Source organism: Laccaria bicolor, genomic scaffold, assembly GCF_000143565.1.
Source record: "Laccaria bicolor S238N-H82 LACBIscaffold_5 genomic scaffold, whole genome shotgun sequence".
In the NCBI taxonomy this organism is placed as follows: Eukaryota; Fungi; Basidiomycota; class Agaricomycetes; order Agaricales; family Hydnangiaceae; genus Laccaria; species Laccaria bicolor.
In genome coordinates, this window is record NW_001889876.1 from 183,779 (window position 1) to 209,550 (window position 25,772).

A 25,772-nucleotide genomic window follows, 5' to 3' on the forward strand; every position below is an offset into this window, starting at 1 on the left:
TGTCCAGCTCGACAAACGGATTCGAGAGCCACGAAATGTGTCCGACCTGTATGGATATGGGGATGAAGTGTCGTCGCACGTAGTAACAGATCCAAAAATGTAACATACTACTTATTTGGGTATGTTTTTGACATAGGAACTCGGAAGTTTCCTTTTTTGGGGGGTAGGAGGTGGGGGGGGGGTAGGCTGAGGGCGCCTTAATTCGTAATGTGACTGTATATCCAAAATCCATGTTCCGCCACCCCCTTGCTGTTATGTCCATCCTACTGTTGCAGAGAAACAGTTGTTTTTAAAGCTTATGTGTGAGTATCTAGCATTAATCAGGAGATCCTGACTGCAAAAAAAAGCTGTAATTGTACAGAATTGTAATCATGCAAAGGGAAATGAAAATGATATCTTCTACAAAATATATTCTGTAGTATGGCCTGTGAACATCAAAATGGAGGTGCTTCACATACAGCCCATCAAGCAAAGGATCAATTGCTCCCACCCAAATTTTTTAAAGTAATCCAGGGCTTTATCATTTGGATGTGGATAGTCATTTTCCTGAACCATCACAGGAGAGGATTAATTCAGCCCACACAATATCACTGCTAGCCCATTACAAAATACAGTTTAATTAGCTAATAAAAGGCCTGCACAAGATGTCCTAGAAATTTCAGCTCCCTAATTACCTTGAAAGAGAATCAGAGCAGGAAATGATGCTCTAGGCCAGAATTTGAGGGCAGTAGGGCAGATAAAATTTACTGGAAAATCCCCAACAGAGTAGACTGTGATGGGGGGGATAGCAGGTATCCAAAGGCCCTGTCAGAATAAGGTTGGTAGGCCAGTTGTAGGTGGAGATGGAAAGATGGGTCAGTAGTTTATAGCTCATGATTGTAAGATAAGATAAGATAAGAAATATTCCTCTTTTTTTCGCTTTTTCCCTCTTTTTATTTTATTTTATTTTATTTTCTTCTGTAGCAACTACAAACACCAGTACCCTGCCTCCCCCACCACCAACCATCCTCTTTCCCACCCCCACGACAGCCACGATAAACCGACAACGGCACGCCGACCCACGACGACGACGACGACGACGACGACTCCACAACGGCAACGACCACCCAGCAACGAACGGCAACGACCACCGTCGGTGACGTGGCAGCCAAACGGACAACGACAACACCACCATCCACGAAAACGGACGACGACGACGACACCACCATCCACGAGCACCCACCACCATCCACGAGCGCCCACCACGACAACCACGCAAACGCCGCAACGCCATGTCACAGGACGACGACAACGCGACAAACCCACCACCATCCACGAGCGCCCACGACGACGACGCCACATCACAAGCCGACGACAACGCGACGACGACAACACGACGACGACAACGCGACGACGACAACGTGTCGACAACCACGCGATGACGAAAACACGATGACAACCCCACGACGACGACAACACGATGACAACAGCACGACGATGACCACGCGACGACCCAGGATGACGACGACGATGGACGACGAGGCCCAGGAGTACCCCCTTCCCCTTCATTAGTCCCCACCACTCTCTCCCCCTCCATCCCCTCCCCAGAGCCTGCCCCACACATTGCCTGTCCCTCCTCCCTTCCTTCCTTTCCTCTGCTGATCACACCCCCACACCACTCTCTGTCCCTCCCCTCCTCCCCCCTTCCTTCCTTCCTCCCCCCTTCCTTCCTTCCTCCCCCCTTCCTCCCCCCTTCCTTCCTTCCTCCCCCCTTCCTTCCTTCCTCCCTTCCTCCTTCCCCCTTCCTTCCTCCCTCCCTTCCTTCCTCTTTCCCTTCTTCCCTTCCTCCCTCCCTTCCTGCCCCTTAATTTAACTTAGAAAATAGTAAATTAGATGTAGATTTGAGTTTAAATATATAAATTTTAATATATAAATGTTATAAGAAAGTGTTTATACCCTTTAAGTCAGTGTGAAGAAGTGCATATTAGTGTAAATGTATATAGCAAAAAGGAAAGGTGTTGTATTATTGTATTCTGGTCCCATTCCTGTAGATTTCTGCAGATTCCAGTGCCATTCCTGTGGATTCCAATGCCATTCCTGTGGATTCTGGTGCCATTCCTGTGGATTCCTGCGGATTCCGGTGCCATTCCTGCGGATTCCTCTGGATTCCAGTGCCATTCCTCCGGATTCCTGCGGATTCCTGTGGATTCCTGCAGGAATGGGTGGGGCACTGTAAAGTACTGTTATATTCCATGATCACAATAAAATAGCTATTACAGTCCATCCAATGGGTCATTGGGAGGGTGGTCACATGACCAATTTCTAAAAATGGTTAAAAAAAAACAAAAGTTGTAGCTCTTTACCATAGCTTCCTGAATCAGTTGGAATTATGTCCTAAAGTGCTTCCATTGTGGAGATATGAGGTAAAAGGTTTTCAAAAGTGCTGCGTTTTTTTTTGTTTTTTGCATTTTTCTACATGAAAAGAGCACTAAACAACATGATTTCAATAGATTTAGAAAGCTAAGAGAAGGGACTACAACTATTGTATCGTGGGAAATTTCTCCCAAAAAGGAAGGTACATGCCCTAAAAGGGTAATTGACACTGACAGACTACAAAAGATTGCTGATATACTACAAAAGTAAGTTATAGCCTACAAAGTTTACTAATAGACTACAAAAATTAGTAGTGTCTGCTTTTTCAGACTACAATGGTTTGTAGTGTCCACTTTTTTCATTACAAAAGTTAATAGTGTCCGCTTTTTCAGACTACAATGGTTTGTAGTGTCCGCTTTTTGAGACTACAAAAGTTAGTAGTGTCTGCTTTTTCAGACTACAATGGTTTGTAGTGTCCACTTTTTTCATTACAAAAGTTAATAGTGTCCGCTTTTTCAGACTACAATGGTTTGTAGTGTCCGCTTTTTGAGACTACAAAAGTTAGTAGTGTCTGCTTTTTCAGACTACAATGGTTTGTAGTGTCCACTTTTTTCATTACAAAAGTTAATAGTGTCCGCTTTTTCAGACTACAATGGTTTGTAGTGTCCGCTTTTTGAGACTACAAAAGTTAGTAGTGTCTGCTTTTTCAGACTACAATGGTTTGTAGTGTCCGCTTTTTTCATTACAAAAGTTAATAGTGTCCGCTTTTTGAGACTACAAAAGTTAGTAGTGTCTGCTTTTTCAGACTACAATGGTTTGTAGTGTCTGCTTTTTTCATTACAAAAGTTAACAGTGTCCGCATTTTCAGACTACAATGGTTTGTAGTGTCCGCTTTTTTCAGTACAAAAGTTAATAGTGTCTAACTACAATGGTTTGTAGTGTCTGCTCTTTTCATTACAAAAGTTAATAGTGTCCGCTTTTTGAGACTACAAAAGTTAGGTCATTGGGAATATGGTTGAAGGATTGGGATGAGTTGACATTCTTCCACTTATGAATAGTTGCTTTTGATGTCAGGTCCATGGCTGTTTTCCATACTTGCAATCTGTCCTGTCTTTTCACATGAGAAGTCACTATCCTATCTAATCAAAGGGTGTGCTTCACATGAATCCTGGATAGACATTGGAAAACAGACAGGACGAAACCACCTATTTAATTCACTTTTGGTACCTTTAAATCAATCTACTCAAGGCTGACCCCAGTGGTGAAGGCTTGGACAATGACAACTGGTCTTGCTATTGAAAGACATGACAAGTTGCATTGGTAGGACAGAGAATTTATCCCTCCAAAAAAATCATGTGAAGATTGACTGTGGTCAGACATAGGACACAGATACTGATCTGAGTGGAAGGTTGACCAACATCAAACATGGGATAGTGGCTTCCCATGTGAAAAGACAGGACAGATTGCAAGTATGGAAAACAGCCATGGACCTGACATCAAAAGCAACTATTCATAAGTGGAAGAATGTCAACTCATCCCAATCCTTCAACCATATTCCCAATGACCTAACTTTTGTAGTCTCAAAAAGCGGACACTATTACCTTTTGTAATGAAAAGAGCAGACACTACAAACCATTGTAGTCAGACACTATTAACTTTTGTACTGAAAAAAGCGGACACTACAAACCATTGTAGTCAGACACTACTAACTTTTGTAGTCTCAAAAAGCGGACACTATTAACTTTTGTAATGAAAAAAGCGGACACTACAAACCATTGTAGTCTGAAAATGCGGACACTATTAACTTTTGTAATGAAAAAAGCAGACACTACAAACCATTGTAGTCTGAAAAAGCAGACACTACTAACTTTTGTAGTCTCAAAAAGCGGACACTATTAACTTTTGTAATGAAAAAAGCGGACACTACAAACCATTGTAGTCTGAAAAAGCAGACACTACTAACTTTTGTAGTCTCAAAAAGCGGACACTACAAACCATTGTAGTCTGAAAAAGCGGACACTATTAACTTTTGTAATGAAAAAAGTGGACACTACAAACCATTGTAGTCTGAAAAAGCAGACACTACTAATTTTTGTAGTCTATTAGTAAACTTTGTAGGCTATAACTTACTTTTGTAGTATATCAGCAATCTTTTGTAGTCTGTCAGTGTCAATTACCCTTTTAGGGCATGTACCTTCCTTTTTGGGAGAAATTTCCCACGATACAATAGTTGTAGTCCCTTCTCTTAGCTTTCTAAATCTATTGAAATCATGTTGTTTAGTGCTCTTTTCATGTAGAAAAATGCAAAAAACAAAAAAAAACGCAGCACTTTTGAAAACCTTTTACCTCATATCTCCACAATGGAAGCACTTTAGGACATAATTCCAACTGATTCAGGAAGCTATGGTAAAGAGCTACAACTTTTGTTTTTTTTTAACCATTTTTAGAAATTGGTCATGTGACCACCCTCCCAATGACCCATTGGATGGACTGTAATAGCTATTTTATTGTGATCATGGAATATAATGAAAAATCGTAATGATAGCCCTGGAGGTAGATATGAAATTGGAATGAAATATTGAGATACTCAATGAAAAATCCCAATGAAAGCTGTGGAATATGCAATGAAATTGCACATCATTAATTATGAAAAGTACAATGAAAGCATGCAATATTCCTAATGAAATATTCAATGAAAGCGCACAGCATAAATATGAAAGAGGCAATGAATACACCTGACCTAGGGAATGAGATATTTATTGAAATTGCACAACATTAATTATGAAAAGTACAATGAAAGCATCTAGTATTCCTAATGAAATATTCAATGAAAGCGCACACCAAAAATTATGAAAGAGGCAATGAATACACCTAACCCAGTGAATGAGATATTTATTGAAATTGCACAACATTAGTTATGAAAAGTACAATGAAAGTGCACAGCATTAAATATGAAAGAGGCAATGAATACACCTGACCTAGAGAATGAAATATTTATTGAAATTGCACAACATTAGTTATGAAAAGTACAATGAAAGCATGCAATATTCCTAATGAAATATTCAATGAAAGCACACAGCATTAAATATGAAAGAGGCAATGAATACACCTAACATAGTCAATGAAATATTTATTGAAATCACACAGGATTGATTATGAAAAAAGCAATGAAAGCGCCCAAAATTCCTAATGAAATATTCAATGAAAGTGCACACCATTAATTATGAAAAAGGCAATCAATACACCTAACCCAGTGAATGAAATACCCATTGAAAGCACACAGGTTTAATTATGAAAAGTACAATGAAAGAACTGAACAGCTTCAATGAAAAATTCATAGAAAGTGCATGATAATAATTATGAGAGCTTTTATGAAAGCTCCTAAGAAATGTTATGAAAGGGTCCTGTGGTCTTTGCCTACATTTTATGAAAAGAACATAGCCTTTATGAAAAAGAAAGACACAGGACACACCTATGAAAGCCCTTTCATAAAACTTGTGGACTTATACACACAGCTCTACAGGCAAGTGCCTTAGTTTTATGATAAAGGTGGTAGCCACTTGTGCCTGTTCGGAGGACCACGTAGATTTACGGGGTTCGAGCGGCAACGACAAGGTGAAACTGGTGAGCTTCTATGGCAAAGGTTACCACTATGGTGTGAAGACCTCCGTTGAAGGTCTAATCTGAGTCTTAGGAGTCAACCTTACTACGCGAGTAGCTACTGATGCTCTGGTAAGCCACGAGCGTAGACGTACTCTTCTTCCTCGGAATGCCGCAAGAAGATGTAGTAAGATCTTCTGCCGAAGACGAAAGGAAATATAGAATCAGCTACAGGAGAGTCACGAGCTCTCCTCTGTAAGTCACTATGCTACTCACCTTATTACAATATCCCTGTTATGCATGTGATCGAGTCGTGAGGACGATACTCGAGAACTACAAGCGGTAACAAGAATGATGGATAAAAAGATGAAAAAGTACAAACGTGACTAAAGGTATCATAAGCAATCGTGACTCTGTGACTAGTGACCGTAAGCGTTGAATCGAGAATATTCGTACTAAGGAGGTGAAGAGGTCATCCTGTAATCGTACCCGTTACACTGGGTGTTGCCATCATATACCGTAGTTAGTGCCCTTGTATCTTTTTTCCCTATCGGCTTGTATCGGTCATGCGTGCCCTGAGGAGCATTGAGCTGATTGAGAGCCCATCGAGCTTGGTTGTATGCCTGGAGAGCACTTTTCATATCGCGATCTGATCCTTGTACAGCATTGTAAGCCCGAGTTACATGTTTTTTCGATTTCTCTGATCGAACTCTCCTGCGGTAAAGGAATGACTTGTAACTGATGGCTTCCCGTAAACGTTTGAGAGCGTTATTTGCCTGAGCCACTCTCAATTCTATCTCTACGCACTGGGCTTCTCCCAGTGATGTAGGCAGAAGGGCCGATTGGAATGAGGATGGTAAGAGGATTTGTTGATGTTCGGCCGATCCATGCCCCCGATCAGGCAAACTGGGTATGGGTACCGGCATCTCCTCTCCATCACAATCGCTCCAGTCATCGTCATCCATGATCTCCTCTGAGAGTGGTGGATCATGAATAGTTGCTTCGTTAATTTCCAAGTTGGGAAAATGGCCTTGACCGGCCTCGGAGAACTCTTCAAGTCGCTTGGAAAGCTTCTCTCGATGTTTCATCATCTCCAGCTTCTGATCGGCACCTGGATGACTGCCTTGAGCCTTCACAAAGGCGGCCAATTCGGCTCTGGATTGTTCAATGTTTAAATCTAGCAATATTTGACTTCACTCACTGGGCTTCCTGAATTTTGATACCGCTGTTTACCCATCTGGTTAACCCCGACTTGACCTTGCCTTCCTGTTCTTTAGTCATAAGTTTTAGCCGAATGCCCTTTTCGGTCTCGGCTGATTCAATGATTTACAGCTGGCCTTTGTGAGGGAAAACTTGGTTCTTACCTTCCTTGACCTTGACGTAATAGATGTCCATGGAGGAAAGGTCCTTTGCCCAGTTCAAATTTGCGGTTTTGATCTGTTGCTCCCATTCTTGAATCTGTTCCTTACTTGCCGAGGCACTTAATTCTTCAAGAGCCTGGAAGCTCTCAGAGAGCCCGAGTTTTGCGCACTTCCACTTCTTGCAAAGGCTACTCACTTGACTCTTATTAGCTTAACAGCAATGTAAAAGCAGTTGAACATAGATACCCATATTGATCATTTTTTTCCAGTTGTTATCTAGCATGTGAGCATCCAATACCTCTGATCTATGGGCCAAAGTCATTGTCCGGGTGGTGCGACTGACCTCGTTGAGAACAGCCCACAAAGTCTCCAATATCTCTCCATCTGTTTGACCAGCCCCGGGGATGAATGTTGGGGCAAATTGTGGAAAGCATATTTCTTGATGGCCATGGACATGGAATAAGCCGATCCCGAATACCAATAACAAGTCCGGTCTGATCCAGAGGTGTTTGGCACCACGTTTTATCCGAGCCATCAAATTCACCATATACTGGCACTTGATGTCATAGACAAAAATAACCCTTTTTTCTTCACCAGTCATGGTATTCTTCAGAGCCTGGCACAAGGCATAGTCCATGTTCATTTGCCTGTTCGGTAAATGAATTGTTCAACGAGAAGATAACTGCCATACCTTTCTCCCTTTTGAAAATCTACCACCGAGCCCGGACAAAATGTGCCGTGTCGAAGGCAAGCAATGGCCCCAATTCCTGTAGCATTGAAACCTCGGTGGAATACATTTTTATTGTTGACGGCATCGTGCTCATAACATGTCCTTGGCTGAAAGAATCAGCTATCGGCCGAGTTGCTCGAAGGATAAAACTGACATCATTATCTTCAATGGCGTCCCGAAGGTGGCTCAAGTAGGGACCTCTTCGGGTCATGAAACCATGGCCATCTTTCAGCCAAACATCGTCCTCGGGTCGTGCCTGTTTCTGGTGTGCTGCTGTGAAATTGCCATCGGCTACAAATCCTCGGGTATACTTCCAATTCTCTGGATCTTGGGGATTTTCATTCCAATCATCAGGCAGATTGACTCCGGGCTGTGGGCAGGTCGGGCAAAAAAAGACCATCTCCCCTGGTCTTGGAGCCTTACCTTTGTGTCCAAATTTAAAAGTAGCCAGTTCGGTAAGATTACGGTATTGTCTACCAACCCTGATCAACTCGTGATACTGGTTCTGTGAAATATTTCAGCTGGGATTATAGCTCCTCACTTGAACAACATACCGGAATGGAATTCGGAAATGCAAAGTTGGTGATTCTTCTCAATTTGGAGTAGTAGTGGGTGGCTGAGGTTTTGCACTCAAGATTTTCCAGCAGGTAGTCATCGAGGAGTTGAAAGGTAAATACAGTCTGGCAAGACTTGTAGGTGGATGGGTACAACCCAATGTGGAACAACTGTATGTCCTCGGCTGCTGCCCCCGAACATCCACAGAAGACGACTGGGAGGTGATGCACACCCGAAGTATGGATGATGGTCATGACCCTACCACCATTGTAAACCCTATCTGGTGGCTTTGGATCGGCCAAAGTGCTAGGAAGGTCGTCAAGATCAAACCATCCATCCTCTTTGATGTCAATATCGGCATCCAAGTTTCTGGCCGATTGCGGGCACCGTTCACCTTGGTGACCTAGGTTGATAACCAATCCTACTTTCCAGAGCCAGCTCTGTTCGTAAAAGATGCCGGTCCATTGTTCAATCCGGTGGAATGGGTCTCAGCAGTGGGATGTCCGGCAGCAGTCTGTACAATAAGCGAGGCCGGCAAAGCAATCCAGACATTGCCAAGTCGCCTCCTTCTTGCAAATGGTACAAACACAGATTGAAGGCTTCCTCTCCAAAAGCTCATGGAGGTATAGATTGTGTTTCGTCTTTTTCCAGTCCCTCATATAATCATTGGATGACTGAACAAAGTTAATTAGCTCTTAGTATATGGATATATTGGATGTGAAATTTTACGTTTCTGTGAGGTGGATTGTCGAGAGGAGGAGCATATTCAATGTATGGCAAATCTTCATTTCCAGTTTCATTGTCTCTTTCCAGGTGGCTGCAGTTCCGCTTTTTTACAGGAGAAGAGGGCAGGGAGGGAACAGTGGAGGAGGGAAAATGCCTCCTTCCATTTTTTATAACAAGCCTGTTGAAGTGGGTAATACCAGTGGTGCTGTGGGACCTTCTTCCCATGGGTGATTATTTAAATGAGGGGGAAAGGAAAAGGAAAGTGTAGCCGTTGAATAGCAACTGCAACAAGTGAATCTCATTTCCTGCTTGTTCAGCTTCTGTGGAGTTTATAAAAGAATTAGGACATAATTTGTGCTTGAGGGTTCATTAGGATATATACAACCAGTAGATTCGTTTTTGTACTAATACTAGAACCAGTAGATGCATATGCATGAATTTGATTCCGGTCAGACTACCCACTTGGCTATCAACCTGGCCGCAATGCTAGCATACTTAATGGACCTCATTAGACCGCCACCAGGGATTTTCTGATTGACATGGTATACAAGCAGTGGACCCATGTTCATACTACATCTGGCTACTAGAACCAGTAAAGCCATGCATGTGCGCACAATTGATTTCCGCATGTGCACACCATTGATTTCCGCATGTGCACACCATTGATTTCCGGTCAAACCACTAAAATAAGTCGCAATAAACAATATTTGCCTGTACATCGGAAGCACAATGTGCATCTTGCTTCTTTGAGACAATGAATGAACCATCTTCACTGTCTCCAGTCCTTTTTCTTTTTTCTTGGAAAATGTTCACTTTTCAAACAGAATGTTAAGTCTGGTCAATTTTCTTTATCTTCTGCAAAAATGGTTGCCAATTAACCTACATGTGCTAGCTAACCTAACTGTACTCTGGTTTCAAGGTAGTTTCAAGGTGTAGTTTAATATTTCCTACCTCATTATTCCTCGAGGCATACAGAAGTTGTTCCGATGATGATCGTCAGGGTCACAACCTTTTTGATGTTTCCGTTCTGTGATGGTTTCTCCCAATCATTACTGTTCCATGATACAACAACCTTAACGTTTCCGTTCCGTGATGGTCTCTGCTGATCCAAGGTTATCTGGCTGATGCTAATCTGTGATTGGCGCTCATCACAGATATTTTTAGTATTTCCAAGTAACACTGTTTGTTTAGACCTCTTTGGTCATTTACCTCTTCTCATCAAACCATCATTATACATCCCATTATGAGCACTCGTTCCGAATCCCCTAAACCATCCGACAGTCAAACCAAGCACCATGGGTCAGGGAGGTGTTGGACAAAGGAAGAAAGCGAGTTGTTGGAGAAACATCGGGATGAGTACAGAGAGGCCGGTGACTCAGCTCGTGCCAACTTATTGTCTGATGTTTTGCAAAAAATGCTGGACATACTCCCCAATGGAAAGATGTTCAACAAGGAGGAGAGAACGGCTGTTAAGAAGGTAACTAATTTTCATGGTCCTAGATATGAATGTCCTTCTGAATGATTTTTAGGATATCAAGGCTTGGTTTGGGTGGCACAGTCGCAAAAGAAGCCAAAAAATGCCGAAGTTGGGTCAGCAGTGGCATGCCCGACGTGTGTTCTGGCATGAGAATAAGGAAGCCATTGATACTGAGGCTACCAAGCTCTGTGTAGAAGCCAACCAAGCTGGCAACACCCGGCCTAAGGGGGGAGAAAGGACTCATTTTGATTTTCGGGAGCGGGTGGTCACTACAATGATGGAGAAACTTACAAAGAAAGAGGTAAAAAGGTTAGAGAGGACGGCCGAGGAGTTCAACAAGAAGGGGGTGGACCCCGAACTCAAGTCAAAGTAAGTCATTTGATTGTCAATGTTGGTTTCTCTGAATCTGTTGTAAGGTTGGCCGTGAAGAACTGCACTGCTCAGATGCATGCCTTTTCCAAGGAGATTTATGACACAATGGGTGTCCGGGTCTTTATATTTGGCTGTTACCTGAACCCCGATGGCACTTTGGACGTCTCAACCTACGACTTCAATCAAGAACTGGGCAATGGAAAGGACTACATCAATAGCCAAGGCCAGAGTTTCCAAGAAGATGGAATAACAGTAGCTTCTTGGAGAGCACATAATGAGGACCACTATGGGTCTCATGAGTTGACTTCGGTCGAGGGAGGACACCAAGGCGGCCAGGCGGCCATGACTCTGGAGATGAATAACTATGGGGAGCCCATTCTGCCCGATCCCTCAAAGCCACCAGTTAAAACTTCCCATGATGTTCGAATTTGGCAACTAAATCTTCTTCATTCTTTTGTGAACCAGCATTATAGTAAGTATGTCCAAATATCCCATTATTATTATCCCACTTTTCTATCTATTCAGATATTGCAGCTGGGCAGCAAAAGGCAATACTTTCCATTCCTCCACTGATTCCTACCGGAATCCCTAGATTCCGGCTGGAATCCTGGAATTCCGGTAGGATTCCTGGAATTCCGCAGGATTCCGGCCGGAATCGACAGGAATCCAACTGGAATCAACAGAAATTGAACACTAGGACTTCTGGTTAATTAATTTTGGACCCTGAATCTCCTTCTTTAGGTCAGACAAATAGAATTGTAGCACTAAATCTTTTACTAAACAAGGGCATAAGGCATCCAACTAGTTACTTACTACTACATGGATTTATTTATTTCAATCAGATTCAGAGACATTAGATTCTGCATGTTGTTCATCCAAACCCAAGTCTATGTGACTTCATGCCTATCATATTTATTGTAAGTCTAATGTAGTCAGCCAATTTATTATTATATCTTGTCCTATAATAACCTCACAAGTTTCTTCTTAGAACAGTTATATAGATTCAAATTCTAATATATTGAAGTGGTACACAAAGATTATTTTACTGTATTCTAAGTTAAAGGAAGGGGGGGAGGAGGGGGGCAGAAATAAATGGGGGTGGAGGAAGGAAGGGATGGGCAGGGAAGGGGGAGGGAAAAGGTAGGGGGAAGGGTGTAGGGACAGGGAAAAGGAAGGGGGAAGGGTGTAGGGACAGGGAAGGGAAGGGGGAAGGGTGATAGGGAAAAGGAAGGGAGTAGGGACAGGGAAAGAAAAGGGGGAGGGACAACACTTGTCGCCGTGTGTACGTGGTGGAGCGGGACACGCTCGTCGTCGTTGACGTGGCCGTCCATTGGCATCGTCGACGTCGTCCGTTGGCGTTGTCGTCTGTTGGCGGCGTTGTCGTCGTCGGCCGTTGGCGTTGTCGTCCGTTGGCGTTGTCGTCGTCCGTTGGCTTCGTCGTCGTCGTCTGTTGACGTGGCGGTGGTCCGTTGACGTGGCGGTGGTCGCTCGTCGTCCACTAACGTGCTCGTCGTCTGTTGACGTCGTCGTCGTCCGTTGACGTGGGCGTCCGTTGACGCGGTCGTCGCCCGTTGACGTGGTGGTGGTGTCGTCGTGGGCGTGTCGTTTGTTGGCGTGGCCCTCCGTTGACGTGGTGAGGCGTGTCGTCGTCTGTGGGCGTGGTGGTCGTGGTCGTGCGTTGACGTGGTTGTCCCTCGTCGTGTGCCTGGTGTTAGCAGGCTGGGTGGGACGAGCTTGGGATGGGGGGTGCTCACCTATGACGACGAACGACGACTTGCGTCGTACGACGAACGACGACTTGCGTCGTTCGTCGTCTGGTTACCACGTCGCTGATAGTGACGTGGCAACGTGTTGGCGCGCTCGTTTACTGAGGCTGGTGACGTGGCGTTGGGGCGTCGTTTCCGTGTCGTGGCCGTGGTGTTGTGTTGGGGTCGTGGTGAAACGACGACGGACGTCGTCGTTGTGTGCGTCGTGGTGGCCGTTGGTGACGTGGCGGTGTCGCGAGGTGGGTTGGCGTCGTGGATGATGGTGGTGGTTGAGAGAGTGGGAGTTGTTTGTTGATGGCGCCCAAATCAAGCGTCGGCAAACGCCGACACTCGATTTGGGCGTCAGGAATTCCGTTCCGTCTCATTCCGGGATCATTCCTTCCGGGTGATTCCTGGAACCATTCTGGCGGAATTTGAATTCCATCAAAATTCCGCCGGAATGGTTTGATCAATTTGGCAGGGCCCTCTGCCAAATTTGATTCCTCCGGAATTCCAGGAATTGCCCGGATTCCGCCGGATTCCGGCAGGAATCAGTGGAGGACAATAAAGACCTCGCAAAAGGGATCAGCTCCATGGACGGCTATTGGAGCAAAGTTGTCCAACTTTGTGGATGAGGAACACATACCTGAGGCTTGGAGAGCAGTAACCGCAGAGGGGGATAACCTTTACAAGTTTATCAATCCCTCCAAATTTCCAATGGAGATGGTCAGTCAAGCTCTACAATTTTGGTATGAACATCAAGAAAAAGGCAAAGTCGCCTTTCGATTTAAAGCCTTTTTGGAGGGCAAAGCGGTTCGGTAAGCACCTCCCCAGCAGAAAATCAAAGTTCTAGTTTCAAAATGACAAGTTCATAGTGTTGGGAAGGGAAAGAAGCTCGGCAAAAGCAAGGGTCAAAGGAAAGGCCGGGCAGCAACTGAGTCATTGTCAGATGAGGAAGCTACAGTTGGGCAGGGAAGGAAGAAGGGAAGGACCGAGTCCGGGTCAGATGAGGAAGCTTGGCCGACTCGAAAGAAAATAGCATCCAAGAGTGGTTGGGAGGACTCTCATACCGAGTCCGGGTCAGACGGGGAACCTCAGTCTACAAGAACGAAAGGGAAGAAACCTCAAGATCAATGGGACTCTGATGAGGAAGCTTGGCCAAGCATGGCAAAAGGAAGGCCAAATCCCAAGGTGGATGTGGAGAAGCAGGGAGTTCGGCCGACGAAGAAGAAGGCAGCCGACTTGAGAGGAACCAAGCCTGGGTCAGTCAAGGAAGCTCAGCCGAAACACGAAGTTCAGCCGACCAAGAAAGCAGTCAAAAACTTGACCACAAGAAAAGGGGAAGATGAAGATCAATGGCACTCTGATGTGGAAGAGGAGGAAGCTCGGCCCAACAGGACGAAAGCAGTGAAGTTCCTAGGGTCAGAAAAAGCAGCTCAGAAAGATCAATGGGACTCTGACTCAGATGTCGAGAAGCAGGAAGTTCGGCCAATCAAGAAGAAAGCAGCCACAGTCAAGGGGACAGGAACCAAGCCTGGGTCAGATGAAGAAGCTTGGCCAACGACGAAGGCAGCCAACTTTGAAGGAACCAAGCCCGAGTCAGTTGAGGAAGTTCGGCCAAAACCCAAAGAACAATGGGACTCAGACTCGGATCTTGAGAAACAGGAAGTTCAGCCAACAAAGAAGAAAGCAGCCACCAAGAACGACTTCAATGTAAAGGGGACAGTAGCTGAGCCTGGGTTAGACGATGAAGCTCGGCCAACAAAGAAGACTATTGATAACCTGAAACCTAAAGGTGAAAGCTTTTGGGAAATGGACTTTGCAGAGCCGTTGGGTGGACATGGGGTGAAAAGAAAATACAGTGATAATGAAGAGGATGCCCTCCCCAACAAGACTTCTCGGTTGGAGGCCGGTTACAAACTTGGCCCCAAAAACGGCCGACCTGGCACAATCAAGAAGGCTGCTGGCTCCCCTGTCGTACAAGACATTTCCATTGACAAACCATGTACCGAGGTCGATCCACATGCTGGTCGCAGCCCATCAACTAACATTGATTTAGTCAAGTTGGCCATGGCTGTCCCTGTCAAGGCAAAACCTAAACCTCGGCCCATCAAAGGCAAGGTTTCCACCGAGCTCGGTATTGTGACCCAAGATCGGTCAAAGAGAATTGCTGAAGAGAGTGTTCGAACCACCCAATCCAAGAAACATTAGTTTATATCTTTTTAGAATAATGTCAATTTGTTTTGTGTTGGAGTTTCACCCGAGTTTGTAATTGCAAAAGGTACATAAAACTACTTATTCACCCTGGTCCCGGGCCTTCCCCTTGTTCGTTACAAACGGTTTTAGTGAAAGTAAGGTGGCATCCAATGCTGCTAAAATATCTCGATCAGTTTCAATCTGTTCAACCAACCTTTCTTTATCCCTCCTTATTTGAGTTAGAATATACCGATAATGGCTGGTCATTGTAATGTTTTCAGGCAGGGATCTGACCGCCTCCTGGTGAATACGGCCTGAAAGAGAGTCCATGGCATCATCATGGGTAAGTTCTTGAGAGTCATGCTGATCCAATTTGGCCTGCATGTCCTGGAGTACGGGATCAGGTGAAGGATCTGGGTCAGTGACCCTTTCCCAGACTTTGGTGAATCCCTCTATCATGTCGCCAAAGGTCTTATCAACACCGGAATTTTCCCACCGGGCACGGAGATCGTAGTTTTGATACATCCCCCTTGCACGTCGGGAGTTGGAATCCAACTCCACCAATTTGGTTGAACGTGGTGGGCGGGGTCCTAACCGACGATGTGTATGGATGAAGATCAGGTATGGAGCATATGCCATGGCCTGACCAAAGGCAGTTGGTACGATGGCCCTCGTGCTTTCAATTGGACCCAGTCTTTCCTCGGGCTTGTTTGGGGGCTGTAAACTTGGGTTGGCACGATGGCGATTGTGCTTTGAACGTGACCCAGGGTTTCCTCTGGCTGGCTTCTGGCTGCTTGATGCAGGGGTAGATGGTTGAAATGAGAAGACCAACTTGTCCACATCTGTTATGATGGGTGAGCTAAATGCTTTTCGAATGTGAAGAGGAAATGTACAAACCCGAGATCACGACATCAGGCTTGTGGAATTCAAAGGAAAAATGAGAGCCCGAGGCCAGGGAGGACATTCCAGGTTTCTGAAAATCAAAGATAGACTGTGGCGAAACAGTGGCCTTTGTAAAATCAAACATCGCCTGGTCCAAACCAACATCTTTGGCCAGGGAAGACACTTTGGGTTTATCAAAATTGAAGATGGCCCGATCGAAAGTAACTTCATTGATGGGGGAGGAGAGTTTGGGTTGGTCAAAAGTGGGCATTATGCCTGAGCTCGGGGAGGAGATTCCAGGTTTCTGAAAGTCAAAGATGGACTGGGGGGAGGGGGAAGACACCGTGGGCTTTGTAAAATCAAATAGGGACCGATCGAAATTAATGTCTCTGGCCTTTGCAGAAACAGCAGACGTTTGAAAATTGAAAATAGATTTGTCGAATGTTGGGGCCGGGTGAGAAACAGTCAAATCAATGGACATCGATTGACTCTCTTCACGTTCTAATGAAGACCACATTAATATCAATCTGTAAAGCTCGGCCCATCGACTTACGTTGCATAATGCTATCCACGTCGACTTCCATTGCTTGTTCAGTGGACTGCATTCCATCATTGCTCGGTAGGTCTGTTCGCCCGATAATGATTGAAGGTTGGTCAGGTTATAAGACTTGCTTACTTGGGAGAACGTTTTGATGTTGGGCCATTTCTAAGGTAAGGTTGTAACGGTGTCGGTAGTAAAAGCCCAAACTGAATTATTTACCTTCCTGCACCTTCCTATGCTCCAAGTCTTTCATTACAACTTCTGCGTCAAAAGAATTAGTGACAATGGTTGCCTGGAAGATTAGACATTCTCCTACCTGGGTTTGTCAAAGACATATCAGCCATGGAGTAGATGGCTTTTCCAGGGATTGCAGTTGCTAATGAACGTTGTTTAAGAGAAAGGCCCATTGTTTTGTTCGGCCTTGCAAAGGCCCTTGAAAATTCAACCATGGGAATGAAAGCCACCGATGATCAGCCGTGGAACATTCTGAGGATCTCTACTCTTCTGACGCCACCACGTGACTCCGTTGACAACTTTTCGACATCAACTTTCATCATTGTCTTGTTCTAACCCTTCGTGCTGTTCCAACTCCAATGTCCTCCACCCTTACCATAGAAGCTAAAGCCCACAATCTCAACCCCAGGTGTTTGGACAATGTTCGGTTTCAAACAGAATCACTTTTGAGGTTCTTCAATCGAAATCAAGCGACTCTTATGAATTCCAATGACGCGAACCGACCGACCTTGGAAGCACATGCCTGGGAGAAAGCTGTAAGTAATTACCTTATATTTTGTTGAATGACACTCAGTTTCACCAAGGTTACGTTGGTGAAGATTTTGTCAGGCAAGCAGCTGTGGTGTGAGGAATCCCAGTGGCTCCATCCCACAAGGATCTGGGTATACACCAACATGTTGCGAGTCATGGGGGGGCCCTCGGTCGATTGGAACAGACTCTATGCAGTCCCACCCACCACCACCCCTATGTTCTTCATGGAAGGTTACGACGGCCCCTCTCCCCCCATTCCTCCCATTACGTCAACCATTTCTACATCGGCAAATTCGTCGCTCCCAGCCCAATCTTCACTGCCCCCAATATCGGCAGACACACAAGCGTCATCTGTCCCGATACCGAATTCGTCGCTCCCAGCCCTGCCCCCAATATCGGCAGACACATCTGTCCCGATACCGAACGCTCCCCAACGCCAATCAACTCCAGAAGCCGGCCCAGCACCAGAAAAGAAGCCAGCCGAGCCCAAACCTCAACAAAGTCGAGCAAAACCCGAGGCCGGCACGAGCAGTGGGAGAAAGAGGAGAGGGGACTCCTTGGATGTCCGGCCGAGGAAGACCCGCATCGTCAGCGCACAACACATTGAGGAAAGCAGCGATGAGGAGACGCCCATGCTGAAGCCCAATTCACGAAATTCGGGCAACACTGCCAAGCCGAGGTTGAAACAACAGCCGGTTGTTGAGATAACAGTAAAGCCCAGGTCCAAAGCGACACCTCGGGTTAGCCCAGACACAGCTACAAAGGCGGCACTAAAGGCCCAGGCATCAGCAGAGAAGCTTGAAAAGCAGAATGCGGCCATTAAAATGGGAGAATACAAGCTTGCCATTGAGCCCTGCATAGCCTGCAGTAAACGAAAGGACAAACAGACCGTCCCATGCGCAGAGAGCACCAGCGGTGTGCTCGCCGCCTGTTTCACTTGCAACACGGGCAAGACAAAATGCAGCAAGGCAGGGGGGAATTCGAAGAAGAAGACTGAGGGAGAGGAGGCAGAGGAAGTGAAGATTGTGGTCAAGAAAACAAAGAAGCGCAAGGCAAAGAAGGATGAAGAAGCCGAGGACGGGGGAGAGAAGGGAAAGAAGAAAGCCAAGAAATCGAAGGCTAAGAAGTTGGAACCAATGGCGGAGGGAGCCGAGGACGGGGGAGAGGAGGAAAGTGTGGTCGTCGTTCGAAGACCCAAGACGAAGGCAATGAAGCAGGATGTAGAAATGGCCGAGGTTTCTGAGGGAGAGTCGTTTGATTTTGAGTCTATAAAGGAGGAGGATTCAGAGATGGTGGACATGACCTTGGGTGTGGACGCCGAGGTCAGTACTTCTTCCTGACCTGACAAAGGCAAGGCGCGGGCAACTCCAGCCATCGTCATTGAACGACCAACACCAACACCCCCAGTTCAACCGAAGTTGAGTCTGGCCATGGATGAAATGCCCACTGTGCCCGATGTCGGCCAATCATCAGGTAAGAGTTTATCAAATCAGTTTTTCCTTACTAACCAGCCTAGCTTCCCTCATGCCCAACCTTGGGCAATCATCAGCAACAGGGATCATGCCCGACCTCGGGCAATCATCAGGTAAGATTCAATCAAATCAGTTTTTCTTTTCTAACTAAGCTAGATTTTGCTGCAATGCCCATCATACCCGACCTCGGGCAATCATTAGGTAATGCTGCAATGCCCATTGTGCCTGACCTCGGCCAATTGTCAGGTAAGACACTATCAAATTCTTTTTTCCTTACTAACCTGCTCTGATGCCTGGCCCGATCCCAGCTCCTGCCAATGACATGGTGGGGATCTTAGTCAATAGCACTCCGGCCTTGGTCGACATCTTCCCTTCCCAGCCTGAGCAGTCGGTTTCGAACTCACGCCGCGTCAGTCCCCCTCATGTTCAAGAACTTCATCGTAAGTTCTTTTATGTTCTCATTGGACTTCTTTGCTTAAAAACTTAGTTGATACAGCAATGTACATCAAGAAGGTGGATTTCAGGTCCCACACTCCGCCACCGGCATTCGACATGCATGCGATCCAGCATGAGATCAGGAGACTCGGTCAAGATCAGACCAACATTCAAAACACTCTCCGCGAACAACAGGCTCAGCTGACCATCGCGTCAGAGCATACTGGCATCGACCCGAGTGCTCTTCTCCCCCCATTCGTGAACTCCACGTCACTCAGCCAACGTCTGGCCTCCCTGGAGGAAATGACCCAGAGACTTCAAGAGGTTGAATCCGCTGGCGATCGTCTTGCTGAACAAGTCAAAACTCTGGAAACATTGTTGTGGTTCGAGGAGGAAAGAAGAAGCAATGCGTACACCACGAGGATCTACTGATTTGAAGACTTTCACCAAGCACGGTGGAAGGATGCCGAAGCCAGGCTCCAAGACCATCAAATGGACTTGTGCACGATAAGGGTTCAGCACGAAGCTTTTGAGGGGGAGGTCAGGAATATGATGAAGGTCACGCCGGCTGCATTGCAAGAACAAGTTGCGAAGTCTATGGCCGAACTTACAAACCGAGTCCACCAGGCTGAGCAAGCACAGGAGACTCTGACTACGTCCTATAGCGCACTTACCGAGGGTCAGATAAAACTTGGTAACCGACAAACGATTGTGGAACAAATTGTCCTCAATCATTTCGGCCACAAAATCATGACCAACGCCCAGATCAATGCGACCAAGGGGACAGCCGATATCGGCATCAACACGATGAAGGGTACTGTGGATATTGGCATCAACACCGATAAATCAGCAGAGGAATTGGTCCAAGCATCGAGCCCGGCCCCAATCCAGTCAGCAGCTCCTCCGACGCCGGCGCAAGCTTCGAGCCCGGCTCCAATTCAATTGGCAGCTGTGCAAGCTTCGAGCCCGCCTCCAATTCAACCCACAGCTCCTTCAAATCTGGTTCAAGCTGAGAGCCCGGCCCCAATCTATTTGGCTCCAAAGCCAGTTCGTGCAACATGCCGCGGCAGATCACCCTCTCCCTTCACAGTTGGCACCAGGAGGTCTCCTCAGCTGATAGCTTCATCTGGTATGTCCCCTGCTTGATAGTAATGATTCAACATCTAAATCCCAGTAGATGATCATCCTTCGACTCCCACTAATGAAGACCCGCAATAATCACATACTCCATATTTTGTAATGCCTCTTCTTATCTTGTAACTTCTTGTCAATATAAAGGTTTTTTGTGTCATGTTCTTTGTAAAAGAGAAAAAGAAGTACTGCAATCTTGAAGAAATAAAACTAATCTGAGGGGTAAGCGTTAGAGGGTGACATTCAAGAAACTCTGGCAAAGTGCTTTACCTTGGCTGGGTCAACTGCTTAGGTCGAAGCCACAATGTGCTTCATGGTAGTATGTTCGAAAGGCCGGATTGTGTTCAAAAATTATCAATTTAGAAACGAAGATATCACCTTTGGGACTTGAACCCCAGTCCTGACTATCGGCTGCTGTAAAATCTACTGACCGATGTTGTCTTGGACAAGTGAATTTGCCTATAAAGATAACATGGTAGAAATATAAACTGAGCAGGAACAACTGGGTCTGGCTCAAGCAACCGTGCTCGGCTGCCTAAAATAAAAGCGAAGGGGAAAACAGATACCGATCCATCTTGAAAAGGGGTAAAAGGTTGGCTGATCCAGAGTTCATGAATTGTCCAGTTTCGTTGGCCGACTGGGTAGCACTAGTAGCTACCACTTTTATGATAAAATACAGGCAAGTGCCTGCACACCGACATCCACACTGCCTAATGAATTTATGAAATGAGAAGAGTAGGCAAAACTTATGAAATGTACTTCATTTCTTTACCAGTGCTTCTCATGACTATTTCATAACTGTCCTGAGACATATTTCAATACTACTTCATTGCAATTTCATTACTGCCTGTCCTTCCATTTCATTGTCTACCCAGCATTGTTTCATTGCTATTTCATTCTTGCCTGACTTTTAATTTCATTGCCTACCCAGCCTAATTTCATTGCCTTTTCATATCCTGGCCTGGGCTACTTCATATTCATTTCATATCCCTGCCTGGGCAGTCTCATATCCCTGCCTGGGCAATTTCATATCCCTGCCTGGGCAATTTCATATCCCTGCCTGGGCAATCTCATATTCATTTCATTTCTTGCCTGAGGCAATTTCATATCCCTGCCTGGGCAATCTCATATCCCTGCCTGGGCAATTTCACATCCTTGCCTGGGCAATCTCATATTCATTTCATTTCTTGCCTGAGGCAATTTCATATCCCTGCCTGGGCAATTTCATATCTATTTCATTCCCTGCCTTGGGCTATTTCATATCAATCTCATATCCCTGCCTGGGCTATTTCATACCTACCCTACTGCATTTATCATTGCCCCCTCAGAATGTCAGGCACTGCCTTCAGGGTCCATTTCAGGGTCCATCCCAAAGAGGAAACATCACCTGGTTTGACCAAAAGTGAAGAAAACCAAGAGGAGAATGTTTTTACCTATCAGGGTCCATATAATGGGATGTTGGGATGATGGTCACATGACCAATTACCAAAAATGGTCAAAAATGAAAGTTGTAGCCCTACACTATAGCTACCCAAATCTGTTTGAATTATGTTCTAAAGTGCTCCCATTGTGAAGATATGAGGTAAAAAAAATTCAAAAGTGTTGCTTTTTTTTGTTTTTTTTTTTTGTTTTTTGCATTTTTATCCATGAAAACAAAACCAAACAACCTGATTTCAGTATATTTGGAAAGCTAAAAGAAAGGGCTACAATTATTGTATCATGGGAAAATGACCAAAAAAGGAAGGTGCATGCCCTAGAAAAGAAATTGACACTGACAAACTATAATAGTCAGATATAGACTACCATAGACTACCAAAAAGTCGGACATAGACTACAAAGTTTACTGATAGCCAGACTTAGACTACAAGGTTTACTGATAGACTACAAAAGTCAGACTTAGACCACAAAGTTTACTGATACACTACAAAAGTTGGACATAGACTACAAAGTTTACTGATACACCACAAATAACTACAACAGTCTGACATAGACTACAATGTTTACTGATACACAAAAGACTACAAAAGTCGGACTTAGACTACAAATTTTACTGATAGACTACAAAAGACCACAAAAGTCAAAAACTTGTACTTAGACTACAAAGTTAGTAGTGTCCGCTTGTTGAGACTACAAAAGCTTGTAGTGTGCACTTTTTCATTAGAAAGGTTTGTAGTATCCACTTTTTGAGACTACAAAAGTTTGTAGTGTGCGCTTATTCATTAGAAAAGTTTGTAGTATCCACTTTTTGGGACTACAAAAGTTTGTAGTTGACATGTAGTTTATGGTGTTCTTGGCTCTGTCCAGATTATGGGGGTGAGGTTGAAGGGTTGACATGATCTTACTTACATATTACCAATGCTGCTGCATTAGTTTTTGACATCATGCACAAGTTGTCTTTCACATTAGGAAAGGCTATCCTATGCCTTCATAATGGCACCTACTGTCCTATCTCAAAATATAATTATTATAAGTTCATGTGGGGATATGGCTGAAGGAATACCATGACTTTACATATTGCTATTGCCACATCACCACTTTTTGACATCATGGCCAAGTTGGCTTTCACTTCAGGACAGGCTATTCTCTGCTTTCACATTGATAGTTACTGGTCTGTCTGCTTTCACATTGATAGCTACTGGCCTGTCCCAAACTTTGATATCAGCTCTTTGAGAGCTATAGAATGATGGGCTGATTCATCCTTGGAGGTGTCCTTAAGTTAGGTCATGTTGTAAGTTGACCATGTATTGAGACAGAACAGTAGTAGTGTTGCCGCAGCTCGGCTAGCCGCAAGCCGGCTCGCTGAACCGGCGGCTTTTGCCGGTTCCGGTTTGTGGATCACTCGAAAGCTGATCAAGTCCGGTTCGGCTCGGCTTAGTTGGTGGCTTTGAACCGGTTATAGCCGGTAAATGATTGCCGCAATTGATGACTCACGCGTTAAGTAGAATGAGGTTAAATTTGTAATAGAATTTGAGACAAATGCATTTTGTGATAAGTAAAATATATTGAACAAGCTATCAATCCTCGTCATCCTGTCCAATAACGTGAATTACCTCATCAATATCTATACCATCCTCCGTAATTTCTGAAGTTAGCTTCCCTAACAAATCCACTGAATCTTCGTTGTCATCTGTGTAGTACTCGAGTTCGTCTTCTGTGACAGCCCATCCCTCCGTAAAGTTTAGCCGTTGCTGCTTGAGCGAAAACTTTAACATTTGAAGCGCCTCCATTAGAACAGTGTGGATTCAATTTTGCCGCTTTGTATCAGTTTCGGCACTGGATGAAAAAACGCGCTCGGAAGGAACCGAGGAGGCTTGAATGGGCAAATAATCTAATGCCATCGTGTACAATGTTGGATGAGTTTTATCACTTATCTACAAAAAAATCAGTGGGGCAAATTAGAAAATAGTGAGAGACTATACTTACCACCCAAAACCCTACAATATCTGTGCCACGCGGTGAGAGCGGCCCACTTTCGTACAACTCAAATTGTTCTTCAACACCTTGGACCTGCTGCGAAGAAGCACCTGTAACGTCCATCATATCTTCGAGCCCGTATTGTCCAGCTAAATCATGCCAGCTTCGCCTCTCTTGCTGCGAGGCTGCTGTACCAGGTGTAGGTTGTTGAACTTGTCCATGAAGACGGTCATGGTATTTTCGCATCTGGAACAAGTATATTAGGTTACTGTCACCGTAACAAACTGAGACACTTACGGTATTTTTTATAATTACGGTGGCCCTGGCAACGTAATTAGGCTCCCAGTGTCGTTGAATCCATGACAATCGTATTGAGGGATTGAGAACTGATGATGTCAAGTTATTGAATGATCTATGAATTTGAACCTTAACTCACACATCGCAATAACGTAGGCAGGCGAATCATCCATTTTCTTGTAGTAAGTTGTCGCCCAGTCGATACCGATATCTGTCCATCGGGCCAAGCGGGGGTGTGCTGTCCCAAGTTGCTCCCATGCCGTCATGAACATTTTGAACGCAGGAATTGCACCTGATAAAACAGGAGTGCGCTCTTTCGACATGATTTTCTGCACTTGATGAGGTACCTGAGAAAAAGATTTAGCCTCAAACAGGTATCAATATTAGAGATGTACACCCAGTACAATCTCAAAATCCTGGAGTACAGTCCATTCCATATCAGTAAGTCTAAGTTTCGCAAGCTCTCTATTGACGGGCAATGAAAGAAAGTACTCAACGGCCTATTTTTATAAGTATACACTGATAGAATGATGAAGTTCAAACATACCGGGCGTAGTTTACGAAACCGATTGATCATGAAATAAAGAGAGTCCCACCGAACCTTCATATCACGTATAAGTTGTGCCTGCTTGACCTGTATAGTCATGGTCGGATCCCCGGTTGACTTGAACCACCCTTTCTTGTTTCCATCCTCTATTACTTCTGCCAGGTGGTCACGTCGTTGACCTGAGGCGCGTACTGCTCGTACAGTACTTCGGCACAATGCAATTGGGTCGCGAGCAACTGCTTCTTTGTAGCTCTGATTATCGGGATCGCTTGGAGGGCCTGATGCGGATGCGACAAATCCCCCTGTATCATCTACCAGGCTGATATCAGTAAATGCATCAATGACGTGATTCGAACATATGTTGGTAACGTGTGGGAAGCATCTTATATGATTCTCCTTGTGATTAAATTCAACATCGCGAGGGCGTAGAAGTAACTCGAGTCCTCTGAGGAAAGCATCGTTGAGCAAGCAGTTATCGAGAGTCCAATGGCCTCCCTGTGCACGTAAGCATAAAGTAGAAAAGGGAAAGAAAATGAAACTTAGACGTGCTTTGACTGTAATCCCAACTTGGTCCAAGAGATGGAGGACAATTCTTGCTAGCCTCTTCCCGTTGTGGCTTCCTCGAAGACGGTGAAATGCGATGAGTGTAGAACGCAGCTGAAGACCCTTGGTAGACTTGTCTCTATGTATCCAATGTGCGGTAATGGCCAGGTATGGGTACCGAGCTTTTGTTGACCAAATATCCGCCGTGTAGGAAATTCGTCCTGGCGCATCCTAGAGTGAACAGTGAATACAAGGAAACAAAGCGGTCAATTGAAACAACATACCGCTAATTCCTGTTTTAGGACCTTGAAATACGCATGCCATGCCTTGATAATGGATTCGCGCATCTTCGTTCGGCGGGGAATGTCTTTGTCCTCGAGGTCCTCACGTAAAAGCAAGAGGAGCTGTCGAAATTCTGGGCATTCAACAACATTTATAGACTGCGAAGAAGGTTAGACTAATACCAAACATTAAAAGTGCTTGACCAACCTGATCGTCTGCAACGATGAAATTCAGAAGATGCTGTATCAATGCCTCTTGGGAAAATGGTGAACGTTGTGTTCCATGGGGCGCCGGGGCTGTTCCAGTTTCGCTCGCGAGTGCAGGGACTTTCCATCTCATTTCGCGACAC

At 45.1% G+C, this 25,772-nt stretch overlaps 5 protein-coding genes across 5 annotated transcripts; 3 read left to right on the plus strand and 2 right to left on the minus strand.

Moving 5' to 3' along the window:
* Positions 1 to 2,067: 2,067 nt before the first annotated feature.
* On the plus strand, positions 2,068 to 3,371 carry LACBIDRAFT_323925 (uncharacterized protein; the record flags this gene model as incomplete). The annotated part of the gene is made up of 9 exons (XM_001877247.1): positions 2,068 to 2,216; positions 2,490 to 2,554; positions 2,699 to 2,721; positions 2,762 to 2,785; positions 2,889 to 2,912; positions 3,016 to 3,039; positions 3,111 to 3,134; positions 3,175 to 3,229; positions 3,292 to 3,371. 9 exons carry the CDS (start codon positions 2,068 to 2,070, stop codon positions 3,369 to 3,371), a joined length of 468 nt encoding a protein of 155 aa, XP_001877282.1.
* An 8,673-nt stretch (positions 3,372 to 12,044) lies between these two features.
* Positions 12,045 to 13,304, minus strand: LACBIDRAFT_323928 (uncharacterized protein; the record flags this gene model as incomplete). The annotated part of the gene is made up of 4 exons (XM_001877619.1): positions 12,045 to 12,076; positions 12,220 to 12,906; positions 12,928 to 12,987; positions 13,127 to 13,304. 4 exons carry the CDS (start codon positions 13,302 to 13,304, stop codon positions 12,045 to 12,047), a joined length of 957 nt encoding a protein of 318 aa, XP_001877654.1.
* Positions 13,305 to 13,635: 331 nt separating this feature from the next.
* On the plus strand, positions 13,636 to 15,129 carry LACBIDRAFT_313461 (uncharacterized protein; the record flags this gene model as incomplete). Its single annotated transcript, XM_001877248.1, has 2 exons — positions 13,636 to 13,736; positions 13,794 to 15,129. 2 exons carry the CDS (start codon positions 13,636 to 13,638, stop codon positions 15,127 to 15,129), a joined length of 1,437 nt encoding a protein of 478 aa, XP_001877283.1.
* Positions 15,130 to 15,213: 84 nt separating this feature from the next.
* Positions 15,214 to 16,944, minus strand: LACBIDRAFT_313462 (uncharacterized protein; the record flags this gene model as incomplete). Its single annotated transcript, XM_001877620.1, has 6 exons — positions 15,214 to 15,956; positions 16,012 to 16,497; positions 16,550 to 16,621; positions 16,673 to 16,702; positions 16,757 to 16,798; positions 16,854 to 16,944. The coding sequence occupies 6 exons, from the start codon at positions 16,942 to 16,944 to the stop codon at positions 15,214 to 15,216; spliced, it is 1,464 nt and encodes a 487-aa protein (XP_001877655.1).
* Positions 16,945 to 17,130: 186 nt separating this feature from the next.
* Positions 17,131 to 20,427, plus strand: LACBIDRAFT_323931 (uncharacterized protein; the record flags this gene model as incomplete). Its single annotated transcript, XM_001877249.1, has 9 exons — positions 17,131 to 17,307; positions 17,356 to 18,624; positions 18,658 to 18,775; positions 18,819 to 18,887; positions 18,976 to 19,020; positions 19,083 to 19,214; positions 19,271 to 19,566; positions 19,729 to 20,338; positions 20,387 to 20,427. The coding sequence occupies 9 exons, from the start codon at positions 17,131 to 17,133 to the stop codon at positions 20,425 to 20,427; spliced, it is 2,757 nt and encodes a 918-aa protein (XP_001877284.1).
* Between the last annotated feature and the right edge of the window lie 5,345 nt (positions 20,428 to 25,772).